The sequence below is a fragment of the Malaya genurostris genome, chromosome 3, assembly GCF_030247185.1.
Source record: "Malaya genurostris strain Urasoe2022 chromosome 3, Malgen_1.1, whole genome shotgun sequence".
Classification (NCBI taxonomy): domain Eukaryota; kingdom Metazoa; phylum Arthropoda; class Insecta; order Diptera; family Culicidae; genus Malaya; species Malaya genurostris.
Window position 1 is genome coordinate 97666985 of NC_080572.1, and position 22315 is coordinate 97689299.

Genomic DNA, 22315 nt, shown 5'->3' on the forward strand with positions numbered 1-22315 from the left:
ACGGAACCAGATTATCAAAATGCTTACTACACACCTCAAAGCAATTCGCGCAGGTAGAAGACGGTTAGAAAGGGTTCAGTCATATAGCAAGTATTTTATTTATTTTTTCTATACAAGAATATATCAGCATTTCTGCGAATGCTGCACAAAATGCCAGTACGTGGGCAACGTAGCGAAGGCAGACGGATCATTTCCATTGACCGATGAACAGGTAGCGGCTCCCTTCATTCATTGGATGGAAGTGAGTCAGTATTTGTTTAAAGCAAAGAATTCCTTATTAGAATTCTTTATTCATTTCGAATGATGTTGAGTAATATTTACTCACTCGAGCTGATTTTCCTATTTGTAGCACTGAGTAAATGTTACTCAGAAATTGACAAATACCATGTTTACTCAAAAGTGAGTACACAAGCTTTACTCACTATAGAGTAGTTCCACTTTTAACGAAAGTAGCGGCCCTTACACGAACATTAAAAATGTAATTTTAAATGATGTCATTTAAATGATGTACACTCTTACCAGCCGCTACCTAATTTTGGGTCAAAACCTACCCAAAATCAACTAAAGTGCATCTCCCCAATTTTGGGTAACGAGTGATGACCTCAAAGTGTAGGTAAATGTATGTTTAGTACAAGTGTTATGCCATAACAAAGCACGCTACCCATTTTTACCGATCAACTCAAAGTTTGAGTAGATAACGACCTAATTTTGGGTAGCTTATAGGAGAGCTCAACAATGAGTGATTTCTCCTCAAAAAATAGGTAGAAATGATTTTCAGTGTAATTCAAATTTGTTAGAAATTTCGTCATTAGTGCACCACTACACGTTCATTAAAATGATATTATTTTTTAATAATGACATTTTTAATGACTCGTGTAAGGGCCGCTAGTGAGTGAAATTGTACTCACTTTAGAGTAACATTAAACGAGCGTGTAAAAAAAGATCCCGCGGTTTCTTATCAACAAGTCTTGCCAATTGCAAACACATACAACAATAGTCTTGCCTAAATAGTTATTAGCGATTTCTATATTTCACCTCCGTTTTATGCTAAGAAACAATGTCGATAAATTTAAAATTCAAACCATCTGACGTAGACACCAGTTTTTCTAACCCACCGAAGCTGCATTACATACCGGCAACAATTCGTGGTGATGGGCCAGCAAAAGTTGATCAGTATTTTGAGTCCTACACTGAGCAGTTGGAAGACGAAAGTATGTAGGTTTCGACATTTGGACAAAAATAAAAGTAACATCGTTTATTTCAGCACTTGTAAACAGTCTTCGAGGCTTTCCTTTGCGAGGCAAACAGATTAACCTTCCAATCGGATACAGTGGACTAATTTTTCAGGAAACGCAAAAACCCTTATCCTCTGAGGAAGATCGTAATTTCTCGTTTGGTGGTGCATTTAAACGATTCACCTACTGGAACTACGATAAAATTCCCTCCAAGAATGATCCTTTTGTGAAGGCTCTGGACTGGATGGAGCTTGCAGAAGCTCTACACGAGCCTATTTCAGTCAATAAAGAGAACAAATTGATAACTAAGAAAGAATAAAATATTTTTGTTTCATTTGAATTTTCTCGCGTGTCACATTTATTTGGGTACTATACTTATATTATTTGCATCTCACAAAAGCATTAGTTTGTGAATCTTTGCTGTTAGAAACATGTTTCTAGTCATAACATTACTGAAACGTAAACTTTAAAAGAAAAAAAATAGGACTTAATAGCTACAATAATTCATGATGTACTTTTCGGTGGTGGTCTGTACACACCTACGACAACGGCATGATCGCGTTCATACGGCTCTAAAGTAATCTGTTCCTGAGGCTTAAGTTTTTCAGCCTGCAATTTTTTCACTTCCGATGCAAAAACTGCTTCTGGGACAGCAGTAGAGTCAATGCAGGATGCTTTGATGGAAATCACAAAATGACCGCCATTTCGCAGAAATTGATGAGAATTCAAGGCAACGATACGTGCCTGATCCGGTTGGGCAACATCTGCGAAGACTGTGTCCACAAGACCCACCAGCATCCGATACTTATGCGGATGACGAGCGTCTTCGATAATAGGTATAATGTTGGTTCGTTTTTTGGCCACATTTATTAAATCTCGACCCGAGCGATGTGAGAACTCTACGGCGTAGACTAAACCTTCTGGTCCGACAATATCAGAGACGTGCGACACTGTAGTACCAGATGCAGCCCCTAAGTATAATACTTTCGAACCAGGGGGCATGTGAATTTTCTCTACTCCCCCAAGCACTGCAGCAGCCAGTTTTGATCGGAACGGATTCCACACTCTGTATTCGTTTTTCTCTCCGTTCGTCTGAAAAACGATGAAAATCAATTAATGTGAATAATAATTCAATAAAAACAATTGCATACACTATAACATTAAATTCAGATAGCAAGTTATACAACAAAATGACTCAAAAGCAGTGTGCCTCAGGCTCCTGCTTCCGATGAACATTCTGTCGTTGGCCACATTTCTGCCAATTCAATACCCCTGTGCAATAACTCATCATAATTGAAAATTTCATTTAAACATTGATAATAAAACATAATACTAACCTCAACGGATATTCGTTTCTCGCCGTAAACTTCTGATCCAGGTACTAGATTCAACGTGACCAGAGCATCCTCTTTCCCGCGAGCAATGAAAACACCCTCATGACGATGTGGTTCAATCACTACAGTTTTCCCCCCCTTAAAGCCACCACCCTTAGCACCGCCACCGCGACCACCACCTCGACCGCGTCCACCAGGACCACCACGACCTCCTCCACCGCGTCCTCCAAAGCCACCACGTCCGCCTCCTCCTCCACGACCACCTCCACCTCCTCCGCGACTACCGAAACCTCCACGACCACCACGACCACCACCTCCACCACGACCACCACCGCCGCCACGGGGGGAGAATCCTAGACAAATATAAAACATACAGAGTGAGGTTATGTGAAACAATGCGGTATTCAATAACTTCCGATATTAGGTTGTTTTGTTCAGCATGTTGTAATAATAGATAAAACATATAACAGATCTCAAATACAGTATATGTACAAATAAATGAATGCTCAAATTTAGAGAAAATATAGCAATAACTTCTTTCAGCATTATTCAGGAATAAATTATTGCCTACCTGGTTTACCCATTCAATCGAAAATAATCTTTTATCACGTACTTAAACTACCACTTTAAGTGAGTGTTGTGGCACAGCCAACTCTACCAAGAAAATATTACTTTATACGAAAATAATAAAAACCGCCGGTTAGTTTAGAAAATTGGAAACATGCGGTACACGCGCTTCGATTTGTTTTACGTTTATGAACGACGATCAAGTAAGCAACGACAAATAAAAGAAACCACAATAATGTCATTTGACATAACTGAATTGTGAAACATTTCAGGCAGAGGTGCCAGGTTCTCATATTAATCTGTTTTTCACAGATCTCCATTTTTCTGCTCACATTTTAATACCGTATTCACATTGGTGCTTATATCACTTGTTATACCTAGAGTGACTATAATCATAGTTATAGGTTAAAGGCACTCTAGTTATACCCATCCCGATGGCACGATTGTCATCTGCATACAATTGGCTTGAAGCCGAAAATTTTGGTTCTTTGTTTCTAGTTCGCTGTCAAATGTTATGTTTAAGCAGTGTTCACATGTTCACATATTTCTTCATGCGGTTGCACCAACATTAGGCTCTCTGACAGCTCACTTACAACCACAAATGCAAATGAGATTGGTTTGTTTTCATCAGGAAACGCATGCATTAAACACGTTTCAGACGATCAATCAACTTCCGTCGACGTCCAAATTATTTTTATAATTTTTTTAGCCGAATATTGCTCACGTATCCGACGTTAAAATGTCCGCGAACTAGACTTAGTGTCCTCTCATATGAATTGCTTACAATTAATGTTGTTGTTCCGTATTCGTTCCATGCAGGTGATAGTCGCTTGAGGCTGCGTGTGAATCGCTTTTACATACTGTTTTGTTTTCATCAGGAAACGTGTTGGCCACCCATTTTTCAGTAGGGCCGCCGTTCAGTTTTCACCGGGCATAGAAACCTCAAAAAGGAAACAATTTCGATGGAATATAATCAAACTATAACAAACCACAATTACTTTTTCTTATTCAAAAAGAGGTCAAATTAATTGTTTTATAGAGAATACAAGACCAGAGTTTATTTATATTGGGTTTGAAGAAATTTACTTTTGACACCAATGTGGTTTGATTGTATGGTATGAACGTAGCTTAACATATTGTTGACAACAACGCCACCAAAACAAAATGCGTCGGTTTCAGGAACCAGCTTCCATAGCAGGAGGTGGTTATACCGAGATAATATGCATATCACGTCGAAGTGTTCACATATGAACGATATGATATCGTTTGACAATAATTGAAATTTCTCATTTATCGGTCTTCGAACACCAATATTCGTTGATAAAATCAAAATTATAATGATTGTTTATTGTTCATGCCATTATCCAGGTTTCTAGCCGCAACTTTCGACAATTCGACATGATATCATTCATGATATTACGAATATCATGCAGAAATGATGATATGCGTTGACATCAAATTGTATGGGATATCAAGTGATATGGAACATGATATCATCGTATATCCATTATATCCCATATCACTTGATTTTTTTTTTCATAAATACGTTTATTTCATAGGCAATATACATAAGTTTTTCTTCGCCGTGGCATCCACAATACATAGTAGTTTAAACCTAATACATTTCGAATATCATATTAGTATGTTGGTACTCATTAGTTAATCTAAACACTGTTTTTATCAAGCGAGTTGCTATTTTAAATTACATTAAATAAAATACATTTATTTTGTACATGATCTTATAACTATTTCAGGTTATATATCACTTGATATCAGCGCTAATGTGAACATACAATGACAATGAGCTTAACAGCTATAGTCCTGGGGTGTCCTTTGCTGTATCAAGAATACGTTTTCACATAATTCGGTCCATGGCTGCTCGTCGCCAGCCACTCAAGACACGGATGCTTCGGAGACCACCCTCCACTTGATCGATCCACCTTGTTCGCTGCGCTCTTCTTCTTCTTGTACAGATCGGATTTGATCCAAGAACCATTTTCACTGGGTTGTCGTCCGACATCCTTATGACATGTCCAGCCCATCGTAGAGGTTCGATTTTAGCTGTCCGTACGATGGGTGGTTCTCCTAGCAGCTGTTGCAATTCGTCATTCATACATCGTCTCCACGTTCTGTCTTCCATCTGAATTCCGCCATAGATGGTCCTTAGTACCTTTCTTTCGAAAACACTGAGGGCGCGTTGAGCCTCTCGACATAGTCCACGTCTCATGGCCATAGAGAACAACCGGTCTAATGAGCGTTTTGTAGATGTTTCGTGGTGCGGTGAGCTTTTCTCGATCGAAGGGTTTTTCTGAGTGCAAAGTAGGCACGATCTCCTGCCAAAATACGTCTCTGAATTTTTCTGCTGGTGTCATTATCGGCGGTCACCAGTGAGCCCAAATACACGAACTCGTCAACCACCTCGATATCGTCACCGTCTATCAATATTCGTGGTGGGAGGCGTAGTATTTCTTCTCTAGAGCCTCTTCCTCTCATGTATTTTGTTTTTGACGCATTTATGGTCAGTCCGATATGCCTAGCTTCAGCTTTCAGTTCGATGTATGTTTCCATCATCTTCTCAAGGTTACGTGTCACAATATCAATATCGTCGGCGGAGCCAAAAAGTTTTACGGACTTTCGGAAGAAATGAACAAGATACAAGAGAGTCCATTATCTTGCCGGGTCCTCTCCGAGATCCGAAAGGACTCGAGAGCGTCCCAGATACTCGGACGTAGCACATCACTCTATCCATCGTTGCATTGACCAAGTCTGGCAAAAATGCAACAACCGTTTCTGGCAGAAAATTTCGCCTAGCGGTTATTAACGGTTATGTTTCTGTCGGATTCCTGCCATATAAGATTGGCAGAACCGTTTTGAATCGGTTCTACATTTTCAGCATCTTGGTTTTATTTTTTCAATAAAAAAGTACATATGAAAGGCAATAAGTTATTGCCCATCATATATATTAATTATGGAAAATGTTATTGCCAATAACATTGCTTTTCCACTACCATACATATCCACATTTAAACCTCATTTACCTCGTCTAATGAAGAAGACAGAAATAAACAAGACACGTACGGCGAGATAATGACGCAACTTCGCCTGGATAATTTTGACAGCAGCCGGAATGCAGCCAACCTTCTGACGGTTGCCGGAATTCCTCACAAGCGGGTAAGAACCTGTGTAAATTCGATCATCTTAAGAAAGGTTCAAATAATGAAAACCTACCCAAAATCAACTAAAGTGCATCTCCTCATCTCAGGCATACACAAAGAAATATTATTGTACCAATGAAAACGTCCAACTTTGCTTCTAAGAGGCAAAAAAATCATAATTTCAACCAGAAAAACTTTCAAAATAAGTGTAAAATTTACAGTTGAAAGTTTTATTTATTTCGAAACAATTGAATTCAAGAGTATAAACTTTTGAAATAACGGCGATAATACTTTTGAACAACCTCCCACATTATCAGATCCGAATGAATTCAGAATCAGCGAAATATTTTCATTTGAAATTCCATGTTGAAATCATGTATGATTCCGAATAAATTCCACTTCCAGTGCAACAACCGATTCTGAATGAATTTCGCCTACAACCGTTTGATTTGGAAATCTGTCGGAATTGAGTGAGAAGATACGGACTGAATTGTCTATTCGTTTTCTTCTTATGCTTTCCCGTTTTTTGATTTCGCGCTGATTTTTAGTTTATTTCTACATAAAAAATATGATATATATATGAATTTAAATCTTCAAGTTTTTCGGATACACAGAACTAGTAAATAACCAGTTCTTTTAGAATTCCAGCATAAATTGTTGAAATTCTCTGAAAATGAACCAAAAAGTCCTACCTTGGTCAGCATCATCTATCACTCTAGCTGGAGTCATAAATCAAATAAACATAGATTTCCCAGTGTAATAGTAATGTAGTTGAGAAACCCGTGACACCAAAAGCACCGTCTGGTGGAGAATGGGTGCGTAAATGCTCCTAAAATACATGCAAAAAGTTGCCTGCGCATTTAACACAACCACGGTAGCTAATGGAAAAAAGTACACCCGTTTGTCACTAGAGGTGCTGTTAGTGTCACCGTACTGTGAGAAATCTATGTTTATTTGATTTATGCTGGAGTGTAATAAAATGGCGTAAGTCATCAAACTTTTACACTAACACATTCGTAAAATGAGCGAAAACTCAATTATATTTACACGCTCATTCAATGTTACTCTCAAGTGAGTAATTTGTACTCACATTTGCTTATTTAATTCAAATGTCAAAAAGTGAGTAATATTGATTTAGAAGACTGAGTAACTTCTACTCAGTTTTTAAATTGACAACAAGTTTTACTCACAGTGCGTTGAAAATGTTGTGTGAAAATTATAAGATTATAAGGGCACATTATGGAAATGCTTACTATCAGAGATGCCGGATATTTTCATAGAAAATCTGTATTACATTGAATGAAAAATCTGTATATATCTGTATTCACCAAAAAACAGAATTTGGTATAATGAAAATAAGGTGAGGTAATGTTATTCCAACATTTCTTGGTTTAATAATGAGAAATTCAATAATATACGACAAAATTAAATTTTCATCGACAATCAGAATCAACTAAAACAATTTCGATTTCATATACTTTCATGATTTTGTCTTGGTAAGTTGATGTTGGATCTAAGCGCTCAACTTCAAATACCAACACCATTTTAAGATTTTCAGATCAGTTTGTGATTTGCCCATTGATTACGAAACTTTTTTCTCGTCTTGAGCTACCGAACAGAGCTCAGATAAAAAAAATATTTTCTTTCCAATTTTATTGTGAAATCTGTATAAATCTGTATTAAGTTGAGAAAATCTGTATAAAATCTGCATTCTGTATGAAATCTGTATGCGCATGTTAGAATCTGTATAATACAGATAAATCTGTATAAATGGCATCTCTGTTTACTATACACCTCGAAGCAATTCGCGCAGGTTGAAGATGGTAAGAAAGTGTTCAGTCATATAGCAAATATTTTATTTATTTTTTCTGTACAAGAATATATTAGCATTTCTACGAATGCTGTACAAAATGCCAGTACGTGGGCAACGTAGGAAGGCAGACGGATCCTTTCCAATGACCGATGAACAGGTAGCGGCTTCCTTCGTTCGTTGGATAAAAGTAAGTTAGTATTTGTTTAAAGCAAAGAATTCCTTATTCAATTCGAATGATATTGAGTAATATTTACTCACTCGAGCTAATTTTCCCATTTGTAGCACTGAGTAAATGTTACTCAGAATTTGACAAATACCATATTTACTTAAAAGTGAGTAAACAAGCTTTACTCACTATAGAGTAGTTCCACTTTTAACTAAAGTGAGTAAAACTATATTGTGCATGCAGATAAAAATTGGAAGCGACGCCTCTCTCGCCTGATTATGTTGCTCCAGTGAAGTTCACTGTGCACCAATGGTATGTAGACTGTCATGCGATATATTAATCATTCATAATTGTACGAAAATTCACTCCCTTGTAACGTTCAGTGTCAAACCCATTGATTCCCGAACATACATTATCAACTTTAAGAGCATTCAGAAAGTAATATTCCATCGTTATGTGCTTCGATAGTGGAGGCAAGACAATGTATTCATTTATGTTGAAGCACGTGGTTCATAAACAAGACAACAAAATATGTGTAAAGTAACATGGTTCTATCAGTTGATGTATAGGAAATGGCAGTTCAACTGACGTCGCTCGGCAACGTCGCTGCGCTGGACTGTCCAGCGAATTGCAGATTAGTGCTGCAGCGACAATAACATTGAACGAGCGTGTATACTGTCACTGTCAATTGGCATATTGTCAAATGTTGCAAATCACTACTGCCGATATGAAAATTTCCGAAAGAATCCTCCTTTTCTTGGTTCCATTTTTCATTGGCAGGTCTCGCTACCGGTGAATCAGCTTTGCGATAATGTGCCAATCGGATTGATCGAGCACCCAACTCAGGCGAAAATACTAGACACTGAAAAATCGAGTAGTCGAGTAAGAATTCTTTACTCATTCAGTCATTTCGATAATGTGGGCAAGCAACACTGAATCGGCATAGTGTATTTTTATATATTTACATGATCTAAATTGAAAAGAATAGCTTTTTATGCTCAATGTAGAACAACTTTCGAAATAAAAGTTTTTCAGTTCTTAAGGTAGCGCTTCGCCGTGGTCAGGTCGAAGCGAGACAACTCACTGCTTCCTTTTGCTTTGTCGCCGAAATTTCACGCAAAATTGCAAATTTCTCCAATACTAGCCCGATTCACGAAAAATCAAAAACATACGATTGTAGGTAAATGATCTTACTATGCATTTGGCGAAAAATACCAGCTAGAAAGCTTTTCTTTCGCGAGATTTCGTGCGAGTTTTGTTAAACATTTTGTTTTCTTTTTTCCTTTTCTCGCTATAAACAACTCGCATATGTAGGGATGTGCTACGGTTTCAACAAAGCGTCAAAGCTAGTAGCGATGAAAATCATTACTGATTTCTGGTTCTACTGAAACATGAATAGAAATTATTTTACAAAGTAGTAACACTTAGTTACATTTTCTCCTCATCTATATCCAACGTTTACGCAGAGAGAACGGACAACGAAAACAAAAGAAATGTTCTTAGCGTCTACCGCATGTGGCATTTTACACACCCCAATGCATGCGTTGACATTGTGTGCGTGCGAAAGAATAAGGAAAAACTCATTTAATTTTTAAAACTCGCACGAAATCTTGGAATTTTTGTTTTTTTCCCCGTTTTCTCACAATTTTGGGTAAAGTGCGTGAAACCCCGGGATAGGCAGCGAACTCCCGTGACCACGGCGAAGCGCTACCTTAAATTGATAGTTTTTACTCTCTGCAAAAAAAAGAACCAACAAAAGCTCTCAAATTTACCAACGATCTTCTTATGTCGTTTTCGTTTTTAAATTGCACTACACTGGTGTAGCGAAAGCTGCACTGAAACCGTTCGTTTTTATCAATTGCACTACACCAGTGCTACGCTTTTTCTGCACTGATACCACTGGTGTAGCACTCATCAAAAGTTTGGTGTAGCTCTGTGCAATGGAATCGTTTATTGTAGTCAATGGTTACTGTTTATGTTTTCGTCATTTTTGTTCGTTTATTCATACCTCAGTGTAGCACTGCACCGGTGTAGTGCAAATTAAAAACGAAAACGCCATTAGATTAACCAACATTATTTTTTGTGTGTAACGAGAGATGACTTCTTTATTCAGGTATATTTTAGTTTGCCCAAAGTGTTGTCATGGCAACTTTGGTAAAGCTCACTACCCATTTTTTTCGATCAAGTCAAAGTTTGAGTAGATAACGACCTAATTTTGGGTAGCTCGACAATGAGTAATTTCTCCTGAAAAAATAAGTAAAATCAATTTTCAGTGTAGACAGCCAATAAAAACTGATCACCAGTGCAATGTACACCCTGACATACGATTATAAACTTTTTGCTGCCTTAATAATAGTTTTTATTAGTTTACACTGTCGCGTAAAGGAAGTATAGGGCTTTATTTAGTTTAATGTTGGTTCCACTAGTACGATGAGTGTCACGAAAAATAAAATAGATCAGAAAGAGTATCTAAAACGATACCTTTCAAATGATAAGGATAAAAAAAAGAAAAAGAAGAAAAAGGATAAACATACTGGCAAAGTAAAGTATGTATATTATTAAAAGAAATATGTAATGATACTTGTATTAATGATTACACTATTTTAGTGTTAAAATTATAGACGACGATGATTTTGCTATTCATCAACAGCAGCACAACGAAGACGAATCGGACTTGTTCGCCCAAGGTGATGAAGCTCCTCAGATTGTGGGTATAATTGATGAGCGACCTCCAGAACTGAAGGCAAAGGAGGATTTCAACAGTAGTAAGTGGAAAAAGCTGACTGTTGATAGTGAAGAAGGTTGGGGTCATGCTAGAAAAACGTCTATTTCTACTACCACCAAGATCCAGAGAAAGAATAATGAATTAGCTAGAGAAAATGACTCTGATGAAAGTCCATTACGAAGAACTAATATTAATTCAAAATTAGACCAGAGTCCTCCGAGGAGGAAATATGTCAGAAGGGATTCTGATGCAAGCCCAAAGAGACGAGAAAAAGAACGACTTTCGCCAAGACGGGAAAAGCGCCAGTCACCGAGTCGACAATATCCAGATTCGGATGAAAGTCCTGCGAGACACAGAAAACAATATGGCTCAAATAGCCTACACAAATCTAGGAAAGGCTCTGATTCTGATCAGAGTCCTCCAAGAAAAGTATCGAATGATAAATCTCGCAGAGATGCCTCTAATCGTGATTTGAACAGTAAATATAGGCGAGATCACAGCCCACAAAGAAAACGAAATTGGAGCCACAGTCAAAACTCTCGAAGTGAAACACGAAGTTCTGATGAAAATGTTGCTCGTAGGAGAGAAGATTCTGATGAAAGTCCACCGAGGCGTAGGCAGTTGTCAGATCGCGATAAATCTAAACATAAGCGTTCCCAAGAACTTCACACGAAAATCAAACAGGAAGTTTTAGATTCGGATGAAAGCCCACCACGACAAAAAAACAGAACCCGGTTCGACGATTCTGATCCAATCCCATCTCGACGAATTAAAATTGAACGGGAAAGTCCACCGGCAGTGCGAATAAAGCGAGAACCACGCGATGATGTCTCTGAAGCGGGGCCTTCTTCCCGTAAAATGATGACTACTTTAGATGGAAAAGTAGCAGGATTACAGGATGCCAGAGCGATGAAAGTAGAAAATGACAAATTCCGGCAAAGAGAGAATGAGATATTCGAAAAAATGTCTGACGAAACGTCGGGACGGTACGCAAAAACGGTTGTTCGGGAAAAACGTGGCAAGCGGCGTGAAGATATCGAGGAAGAGCTTCGGAAGGATTTCGAAAAGCGCAAACGAAATGAGAAGAAGAAAGAAATTTATACCAGATGGGGTAAGGGGTGAGTATTGTGATGTACGTTGGAAATGAGTGGGATTTTTGAAATTATATTATTGCAGTGTGAAACAAGTCGAAGAATACAAAGCGCAGCTGGAGGAAGCGGCACATGAAATGAATAAACCGCTTGCAAGATATGCTGACGACCAGGATCTCGATGAGCATCTTAAAAAACAAGAACGCATAGGCGATCCTATGCTGGACTACATTCGTAGCAAGAAGAAGGAAAAGGCTCGCGAGGAAGGACGTCCTGAGAAACCGTTATATAAAGGATCGTTTGCGGACAACCGATTTGGGATTCGTCCCGGTTACCGTTGGGATGGAGTAGATCGTTCCAACGGTTTCGAAAAGAAATGGTTCGAAATGACGAGTAAGAAGAAAGCGGTGGAAGAGGAAGCCTATAAGTATAGTGTTGAGGACATGTAACGGATGTGAGTACGTTCAATAAACTTTAGTTTTCTATAATAATCCTGTGCCCTGAGATAAAATCACAATTCAAATAGATATTTTTCACATTCTGATTGTAATTACTCAAACTTCTCGAAAAATGAGTTAAGCTTTAGTTCTCTCGCTTGTAGTTTTCTTTGAAAAAAAAAAATGCATTGAATCTCGTCATGCTGCTGTCGGTCAATAACCAGTCGAAAGCGGTGACCTTTTGCATACAATCCTGTAACCGCCTTGTTTGTCCGGTCTGCTCTAAGCTAGTTGCTAAGTCTGTTTTTTTTCAGTTCGGCAGTTATTCGCGGTACGCTTCGTTCGGTTATAAAAATTAAAAAAAAACTTGTCTTTTTAAATACTAGATTTCGTTGTTAAGCTTTTCCTTGCAGGAGAGATGTTCTCATTGTTCATTTTTTAGGATTAATTGTAGGGCACAACATGGTCGATAGGGCAGGCACAACATGAACGATAATTCCTAAAATTATTCAGAAATATTTTACGTATTGTACCAAGATTATACACCGTTCAACAATCTCATCAAACCGAGAATAGTGCCATTCACGCCGTTGTTTGTTACGCACTAAAAGAAAAGCACTATTTGAAAGGGGTCTACGTTATTGGACCGAAATTTGTTTGGCATAATATCATTTGGTATAAAATAAAAAAATATTGTTTCATTTGGCATATTGTTTTGCATAATTTCAATTGTACATATTTTTATTTGATGTTCGATTCGTTCAAAATCGTTTGAACGATTCAAATATTAAAAGGAAATATAGGGTGATTTTTTAAGAGCTTGAGAACTTTTTTAAACAATAAAACGCATAAAATTTGCAAAATCTCATCGGTTCTTTATTTTAAACGTTAGATTGGTACATGACATTTACTTTTTGAAGATAATTTCATTTAAATGTTGACCGCGGCTGCGTCTTAGGTGGTCCATTCGGAAAGTCCAATTTTGGGCAACTTTTTCGAGCATTTCGGCCGGAATAGCCCGAATTTCTTCGGAAATGTTGTCTTCCAAAGCTGGAATAGTTACTGGCTTATTTCTGTAGACTTTAGACTTGACGTAGCCCCACAAAAAATAGTCTAAAGGCGTCAAATCGCATGATCTTGGTGGCCAACTTACCGGTCCATTTCTTGAGATGAATTGTTCTCCGAAGTTTTCCCTCAAAATGGCCATAGAATCGCGAGCTGTGTGGCATGTAGCGCCATCTTGTTGAAACCACATGTCAACCAAGTTCAGTTCTTCCATTTTTGGCAACAAAAAGTTTGTTAGCATCGAACGATAGCGATCGCCATTCACTGTAACGTTGCGTCCAACAGCATCTTTGAAAAAATACGGTCCAATGATTCCACCAGCGTACAAACCACACCAAACAGTGCATTTTTCGGGATGCATGGGCAGTTCTTGAACGGCTTCTGGTTGCTCTTCACTCCAAATGCGGCAATTTTGCTTATTTACGTAGCCATTCAACCAGAAATGAGCCTCATCGCTGAACAAAATTTGTCGATAAAAAAGCGGATTTTCCGAATGGACCACCTAAGACGCAGCCGCGGTCAACATTTAAATGAAATTATCTTCAAAAAGTAAATGTCATGTACCAATCTAACGTTTAAAATAAAGAACCGATGAGATTTTGCAAATTTTATGCATTTTATTGTTTAAAAAAGTTCTCAAGCTCTTAAAAAATCACCCTGTATGTACAGCTGAAATTATAAAAAATAGGCCAAACCACAATTATGCCAAATGACATTATGTCAAACAAATTTATGCTAATTAAAAGTTATGCCAAACAAATTTCGGCCAGGCAAACTTCGGTCAAATAACGTACACCCACGTATATATAAGATTTATTTATTTATCTACAATCAACACGCAATTTGGTCCTAATGATAATTCCTAATAATATTCAGAAAATTTGTACGTATTCTGCTTCGTGACATTAAAATCATACCCTGATGAAACACCGTTGAACGATCTCTGTAAACCAATAATAGAACCGTTTGCGCCATAGTTGGTACGTCGTATAGGAAGTCAAAGAAAAGCACTGTTGCGGAGAGCTCTGAGTCGCACGTTAATATTAATTTCGTTGAGCAAAACGGGACAGTCGATCCTACCGTTGAATATATCTGCTATTATCAAAGCGCGTGATAATTCTTGTCGCACTTGTAATGTGTCGAGACCCATTAATAACCCGCGACTTTCATAACTAGAAAGTTGATGAGTATCGATCCACGGCAATCGGCGAAGAGCGAAGCGAACAAACCTGCGCTGTATTCCCTCAATTCTATAAGCACCGTGCAGGTAGAATGGGTTCCAAACTGCCGAGCAATATTCGAGAGTTGAACGAACAAGCGAGCAGTAAAGCGATTTTAGACAGTGTATGTCTGTAAAGTGCTTAGTCATTCTCATTAAGAATCCTAAGCTACGGGAAGCTTTAGCTACAATGTAACTGATGTGATGTTTGAATGTAAGTTGTTCATCGAGATGGACGCCAAGATCCTTAACGCTAGTCGATCTTCCAATCAAGGATTCATCCAGAAAGTGTTCGAAATGCAATGGCATTTTTCTCCTCGTGAACGTAATGGCCGAGCACTTGTCTGGATTTACAATCATACGGTTAACTTTACACCAATCTGCGAAGATTAACAATTGCCGGTGGAGTTAGGCTGCGTCTTCTAAGTTGCGGATGATGTGATAGATCTTGACATCATCAGCAAACGATAAGTAACAGTAAAAATATTAACGGTCCGAGATGACTTCCCTGTGGTATTCCGGATGATGCGAGGAACGCTCCGAAAGTATGATCGTAAATTTTAACTGCTAAACGACGATTCCTAAGATACGACTGAATCCAAGTCTGTCCAATTTAGCAACCGTGATGTCGTGATTGATTATATCGAAAGCGGAGGAAAGATCTGTATAGATAACGTCTGTTTGTAAACCGTTAGACATTGCATCAATCACATAAGACAAAAACGATAGTAAGTTTGTGGTTGTTGAGCGCTTAGGCATGAAACCGTGTTGAGTATTGACGATATATTGCTTGCAGTGATTGAAAATTGGTGTCAGTATAACCTTTTCGAACAGCTTTGGTACAGCGCTGAGGGAAGTGATACCGCGGTAGTTGTTTATATCCTTTTTATCGCCTTTCTTGTCGACTAGGAACATAAAGGAAGCTTTCTATAAATTGGGAAGAACTTCTGTAGTGAGAGACATCCGAAATAATTTGCAGAGGGGAGCGATTACTCCACGCGAGCACTTTTAAGAATCACTACCGGTATTCCGTCAGGGCCTGGAGAATTTGAGGCTTTCATTCCTACAATCGCCGTCCGTATTGAGTCTTCGTCAATATTGATGCAGTTTAATAAGTTATTAGACAGGGGAACATTAAGTGCTGCGGCAGAAATTTGCTGCTGAGTCAAGATTTCATTTGAAAAAACCCTAGAAAACTTTTCCGCAAACATCTGGCAGATTTCCTGTGTGCACGAACCAGTACGATCTCCAAAGTTCATTGACGAGGGTAACCCGAATTCTTTCCTCTGCTCAGTCACATGTTGATTTCATTTGATTTCAGTTTTCGTTGTACGTTGTTCAAGTAGTTGGCATGGCAACGCTTAACGGTTTTCTTGTACAACTGATTTATCTGCACGTAGTGATTACGCAGAGAAAACCTCCATGTTTAGAGTACCTCTTTAGAGCGGCTCTTTTGGTCGGTTTCAAATGTCTCACTTCCGCGGTCAGCCATGGTGGATATAGTATATAGTAGAATTCAATATTATTCTAGTGAAATTATTCTTATACAATTAAAATTCACCAGTTGATAGCCGAACTCATCTTGAATTTGTGAATATTTATTAAAAAGCTTAGTGAATTTTCTTTTGTCCCTAAGCATAACATTCCTGTCCGGAAAGGTGATTTCCCAGTGAAACATTAGACTCGCCCATGGCTGTCGGTTTAGTTGCAACCATGAAATTGCCTTAATAATTTCCGAACTAAGTGTCTCCGGAACAACAGAGCACGATGATTGGCGACTCTCTTCAATTTTCATTTTTTCCGGTCACTTTGTCTGATATAGTTTATTCGGCTGTAAAGCTTTCCCCAGGGTTTCCTTTCTTCGGGATATAATATGTATCCTAGGCAAACGTAAAATGATTCTTTAATAGCTAAAAAAAGTGATACTACCACTCTGACTACCTTTTGCTCCTTTCTAAACAACTTTACGATAGCCGACGCGTACTCCGAAAGCTGTTCGCTTGTTGTCTTTCGCTTTCTGGAAAAATGATATTTTATCACAACGTCTGTGACAAATTTTTGGCCTTCTGAAGACAACTCTAATTCTTTAGCTGCTCGGAGAAGTGCCACCCCAAAGATGAATTGATTAAGTTGATTTTTTAATACATCCGGCGAAAGTAACTCAACATCTTCGGTTGTTCCTGTAGTCACAGTAAAATCGCCGTGACAATCAAGCTCTGTTACATGCACTTTCAGTTCGCTCTTGCGATCATTACTTCCTTCCCTATTATTATGCGTTCCCAAACGGGTAAAGTCGCCCGTATCAATTTCGTAAAATGATGAATTGTATTCGTATTGCTGATCACTTGCACTTTTTACTTCTTCATCATCATCCTCCTCCTCCTCCTCCTCCTTTTCCAGGGCAATGTGCTCCTTCTCCAGTAATATTACGTTTGATAGATCCTGTGAAATAATTCTTTTAACAAAACCTATACAAGAAAACTTATTAAACTTACATTTCTTTTGCGCCATTCCGATATCCACGTCCATATTACACCGAATTTCCAAGTTCATTAGCGCGTCGTACGAAATTCATAACAAAATCGCAAGCATTTTGTAAACAAGTGGATGATAGTTGCATACAATAAAATTCACAGAACACTTTTTATAATGTTCGCTATGGCTTCGTATGAAATTTAAATCATAGTTTTAAGTAATACATGAACATACTTATATTTCCTTCGAACAAAAGAAAAGAGATGAAAAAATATCGTTCATACGAAACGCGTTAGGAATATAATCGATTTATTTATTATAGTTTTTACAAGTGTGTAGTATAAATTTCATTTCTAAATCAAACGCATTTCACAAACAAGTTTTTCGAAATCATACGTGCCACAGACAGTAAATTTTACACTATGTCTCATAATAATTGTTGCAAGAACGTGGTATGAAATTCAAATCACAGTTTTCTGATAGTTATATGTATCGTATGAAACAGATTTGAGCTTATAAAAAAACCGTTCATACGAAACAAGTTATGAATCTCGTGCGTTCAGTTTTCTCAGTGTTTAAACACTCAAGTGACAAATTTGAAAAAAGTTGTGTTAGTGTCTGTATTTGTGGGTTCTTCCCCGAAGGAACACTATACCTAATTGCAAGATTTGTGGGCGACCTTTCAGATTGTGGAATTTGACGTTTGCTCGAGTTATCAATCCAAACTTACATTAAATGTTTTACACTAACCAAGGAAATTGTTTGTAATTGTAATATTGTGTTTCGGGATCACAATCGTCACTATTGCTACCACACACAAGTACTCACCTTACCTAACAGCTATAGACCTGGGGTTTCCTTTGCTGTATCAAGCATACGTCTCCACATAACTCGGTCCATGGCTGCTCGTTGCCAGCCACACAAGGCACGGATGCTCTCTTCGAATCACACCTTCCAGGACAATATTGAACAAGATACAAGAAAGTCTATCACCTTGACGTAGCCCTCTCCTAGATTCGAAGGGACTCGAGTGCGCCCCAGATTCTCGGACGTAGCACATCACTCTATCCATTGTTGCTTTGACCAATCGCGTCAGTTTATCCGGGAAACCGTATTCGTGCATTATCTGCCATAGCTGTTGTCGATCGATTGTGTCGTATGCCGCTTTGAAGTCAATGAATAGTTGGTTGTGCCACAGCTTTGGTAGAAGGTAGCCGCTCGATGCCCACTTTTCCACACCTTCTGTTCCGTCCAACAAAGTTCCTGCAGTGCTTCGACATCGAAGCCGCGGATTTGAAGCTCATCATGCAGCATTCGGTCTTATCCTGGGAAGCCAAGCGATTTACAGTTCCATGTACCAACCTTGTAGTCCTTAGTTCGTCGCGTAGGTCTTTGCCGATTATTCCGAGTCGTATTTCTTTCTTGATTGTTCGTAACTTCCTTTTTCCGGGCGGCTTGTTAGGCCTGCACCAACCTCCTGTCTTGCCGGAGGGCCATCGTGTCAGCACTGTTTAGAGTCCCACACTGACACAAGGCCGGTAATCAGCCGCTCCTAACATGGAGAACAGACGCTGTTTCGAGCCGCCCCAACATGGGGAACAGACGCTCGGGTAGGCTCGCTCTCTGTAAAGAGAAGGCACAGCCCCCTTCCCTGTCAGCATACGACCAAAGTCCCACCGGGGTTGGTTACCCGATCTTTCCTGTGGTTACTCGTACCCCAGCCGGAACCGCGGGGAGGTAGGGATAGGAGTTACTGGACAAGAGGCTAAGAACTACATTGGGGCCTGAATTGCGCATTGTCCAGTCGTTTACCAACCACCACACACTAGTGGAGAACATTAAATAGATGTATGAAATTATGGTGTGTACCCCGTAGATAGCAAAATAGACAAAAACAAAATTTCGGATCAGTATCGTGCGACAAAGTAGAAGAGAAAAATAGACGCGTGATCGATGTATGTTTCTGTTGAATTTGTTTCCGTCGATACGGAACTGTAAATGAATACCGACAGTGACTAAGAAGTATGTTTAGTTTCGACTAGTCAATTGGACTTTCTCTTCATGTGTTTTCATATTCAGGGTAGTTTAATTAGTAAAACAATTTCCCCGGTTAGGAGTTAGCTACAAATTCAAATCTCGTCTCTGCGGTAACATTTTCGCGGTTTTCATTACATCATTGTGTTCACACTGCTTGTTTAAATACATCAAATTTTGTTTACCGTTTTTTCAGCCATAAACATAGTTTTTTTTATATCGTTGATTTACACCCGGCTTTACTCTAATTGTGGTCGTTCACCGGGTAACATAGTGGTTAGTAAACTTTTAAATGCTGTATGCCCCTATTTATCTCCACTATTACTATATAATCTAATGTATCTGAAACCAGTAGGATTGACTCAGAGCAGCGCCTGCTGATGGAGGAAGCTGGTGTGCTATATGGTCTAATGCATATCAACGGCTTTAGTAGGCTCACAACTAGCTTGAAGTGAACCCCACTCAAGCAGATTGTCGGATAGTCTGCTAGGATGTGGACTGATAAATTACTACAATTTTTCTCTCGGAGCCTAGTTACTGCTTTTGATATTTCTTCCGAAGACTTTCATCAGCATGCCCTTCCTCACGAGATGACCACATCGGCATCACCGGAACATGGTCTGTTTTTAAAGTTCCACCACGATCAGGCAGCTGTAAGGAAAACTAAATTATTTGGTATGTTTGTACCGACATTAAGATTGTATAATCTCTGTTTATTTTGCCGAGTGGTAGCAGTCACAGTCGCTAAATTAAAAATCATTCTAGTCAGCACACTTACTGAAAGATATCCCTGAAACATATTCTTTCCTGTGCCCCTCGCCCGGGACGAACTAACCCTTTCCTGAGTTAATAAACTTTTGTCTGCTGCTAGCAGGAATGCGATATCACTTTCCAACATATTTGTAGCAAGTTCATGAATAATTCGACGTCGTGGTCGATAAACTTTAGCCACCTCAGAGGAGTATTCTTTTTTCCACTGAAAACAGGAAACCAACACATCTAGCCTTTTTAGCATCATCTGTAGTCGGATTTCGAGATCTTCATGTAGCTCTTCATGATTTTTTTCAATCCATCTCCATTGGTCCACTGTTAGTTTCTTTTTTGGAGCGAACAAAAGCTCACATTTGATCGTATCGGGGTTGTTGTCCAACTGATCATTTATTTGTTCGTATATATTTGGAATAATGGATTGAGTCTCGATCTGTAGAATTTTTGAGATTTGCAACAGATTTGTCGCTGTGTTTGGTTCGACCTTAAATTTGAAATATTTTGCATTGCATTGTTAATTTAGGTCTTTAGATGCTTACCCGCTGCAAGTTTGTTTGACTAAAATCTTCTGCTTTATTCTTTCTGTTTAGTATCATATGCGTTGCCAGTTCCCATGCCAAAAAGTCTACAACCATAAACGCATCACTTTGCTGACGATATCGTTCTGATAATGGACCTTCCCTAAGATCATGGTAAGGACAGCATAATTCTTTGAGGAATGAGGACAGTTCCAAACCAAAACATTGCACGTCATCTACCGATGATATGTCTTCATCTATTTCAACATATTGTTTAATGCTATTGGCTAGCCACTGTACCAACATGCGGTACTCTTCATTCGCCAATCCAGCTTGGACTATTTCTTCTAATCGTTGCTCATCATTCTCCGTGGTTTTGTAACTAGGGAGTTATTGTGTAACGTAAATACAATTTTTTGTCAATATGCTTACCCCAAATCTAACAGAAAGCTTGCTGTCTTCATATTCAAGTTTTTTTTTCGATTTAGAATTTTGTTTCATTGCATTGTCATGTATTATAAGCTACGTAGAAGGTGAGTAAATATATGCACGCTAACGAAATTCAACTTAAAATGCGGCATGTACTGATACACAAGGATGCCAGGTAATTTTTTTCAAAAATCTAAAATGATCAAGCCAAAAACCAATCTCGGTAGCGGCCCTTACACGATCATTAAAAGTGTCATTACTAAGTAATGACACTTCTGCTCAAACGCTCGCCATTACTGCATTACTGTACATCATTACTTTTTAGCATTACACGTTCATTATTAATGATGAGTAACACATGGATCAATAAATCCCGTGACTAAAGCAGAGATGGGGCTCGTAGTAAACCAGTAACCACGTCTTTCTAGAGTACTAACCTTTGCTTGAAACGGGTCAAAATTTTAAGTCGATCCGACCAGAAACAGCTGAGTTATCGAGGTTGGAGTAAAGTCGTTTTATAGTTTGTTTAAAAATGGAAAAAACCGAGTTTTGTGTTTTGATAAAACATTGTTTTTAATGGGTAAAAACACTGTGCAAGCGAAACAATGGATTGAAAAATGTCATCGGGACTCTTGTCCATCAAAAGCAACGATTTGTCGGTGGTTCGCCGAGTTTAAACGTGGTCGTACCGACACAAATGACGCGGAACGCTCGGGTAGACCTGTGGAAGCCATTACACCGGAAAATGTGAGTGAAGTGACAAAAATTATATTGAAAGATCGTAAAGTGAAGCTCCGTGAGATTGCTGAGATGACACAGATATCATATGGAAGTGTATTTACTATCCTTCATGAAAAACTGAGCATGAAAAAGGTTTTTTCCAAGTGGGTGCCGCGATTGCTTTCAATGGAACAAAAACAGCAACGAGTCGATGATTCAGAAAGCAGTTTATCGAAAAAAAAAACGTTGGAACCAATGTATCACCCTAAAAGGTGATTATGTTGATGAATAAAAAAAAATTTTGCAAAAAAAATGTTGTTTCCATTGTTAGTCTCGAGACTTATTGATCCATGTGTTATTTGTAACTACTCCAGCAATAGCAATAGCAATATTTTCGTTAAGGTGAAAATAAATTTGATTTGCCATTGAAACGTTAAGGTTAATGAAATATTAACAATTTAAATCAACACTTTGTCATTTTTTCGCGTATAGTTCTAAAGATATAGAGCACTTCCACAAAAAAAAAATAAGAAGAAATAATGTTGGTAATGATGGAAAATCCGG

At 38.5% G+C, this 22315-nt stretch overlaps 4 protein-coding genes across 4 annotated transcripts; 2 read left to right on the plus strand and 2 right to left on the minus strand.

The window, feature by feature from the left end:
• The first annotated feature begins 941 nt into the window (after positions 1 to 941).
• LOC131439238 (ribonuclease H2 subunit C) lies at positions 942 to 1576 on the plus strand. The gene is made up of 2 exons (XM_058610007.1): positions 942 to 1211; positions 1265 to 1576. The coding sequence occupies exons 1-2, from the start codon at positions 1058 to 1060 to the stop codon at positions 1552 to 1554; spliced, it is 444 nt and encodes a 147-aa protein (XP_058465990.1). The 5' UTR covers positions 942 to 1057; the 3' UTR covers positions 1555 to 1576.
• On the minus strand, positions 1563 to 3354 carry LOC131439234 (rRNA 2'-O-methyltransferase fibrillarin). The gene is made up of 3 exons (XM_058610001.1): positions 3141 to 3354; positions 2573 to 2922; positions 1563 to 2327 (listed from the first exon to the last, which is right to left on the minus strand). The coding sequence occupies exons 1-3, from the start codon at positions 3151 to 3153 to the stop codon at positions 1740 to 1742; spliced, it is 951 nt and encodes a 316-aa protein (XP_058465984.1). The 5' UTR covers positions 3154 to 3354; the 3' UTR covers positions 1563 to 1739.
• Positions 3355 to 10565: 7211 nt separating this feature from the next.
• LOC131439228 (BUD13 homolog) lies at positions 10566 to 12577 on the plus strand. Its single transcript, XM_058609993.1, has 3 exons — positions 10566 to 10816; positions 10878 to 12113; positions 12172 to 12577. The coding sequence occupies exons 1-3, from the start codon at positions 10701 to 10703 to the stop codon at positions 12533 to 12535; spliced, it is 1716 nt and encodes a 571-aa protein (XP_058465976.1). The 5' UTR covers positions 10566 to 10700; the 3' UTR covers positions 12536 to 12577.
• Positions 12578 to 19328: 6751 nt separating this feature from the next.
• On the minus strand, positions 19329 to 21390 carry LOC131439233 (protein FAM98B-like). The gene is made up of 4 exons (XM_058609999.1): positions 21035 to 21390; positions 20624 to 20984; positions 20095 to 20568; positions 19329 to 19967 (listed from the first exon to the last, which is right to left on the minus strand). Exons 1-4 carry the CDS (start codon positions 21064 to 21066, stop codon positions 19851 to 19853), a joined length of 984 nt encoding a protein of 327 aa, XP_058465982.1. The 5' UTR covers positions 21067 to 21390; the 3' UTR covers positions 19329 to 19850.
• Positions 21391 to 22315: the final 925 nt, after the last annotated feature.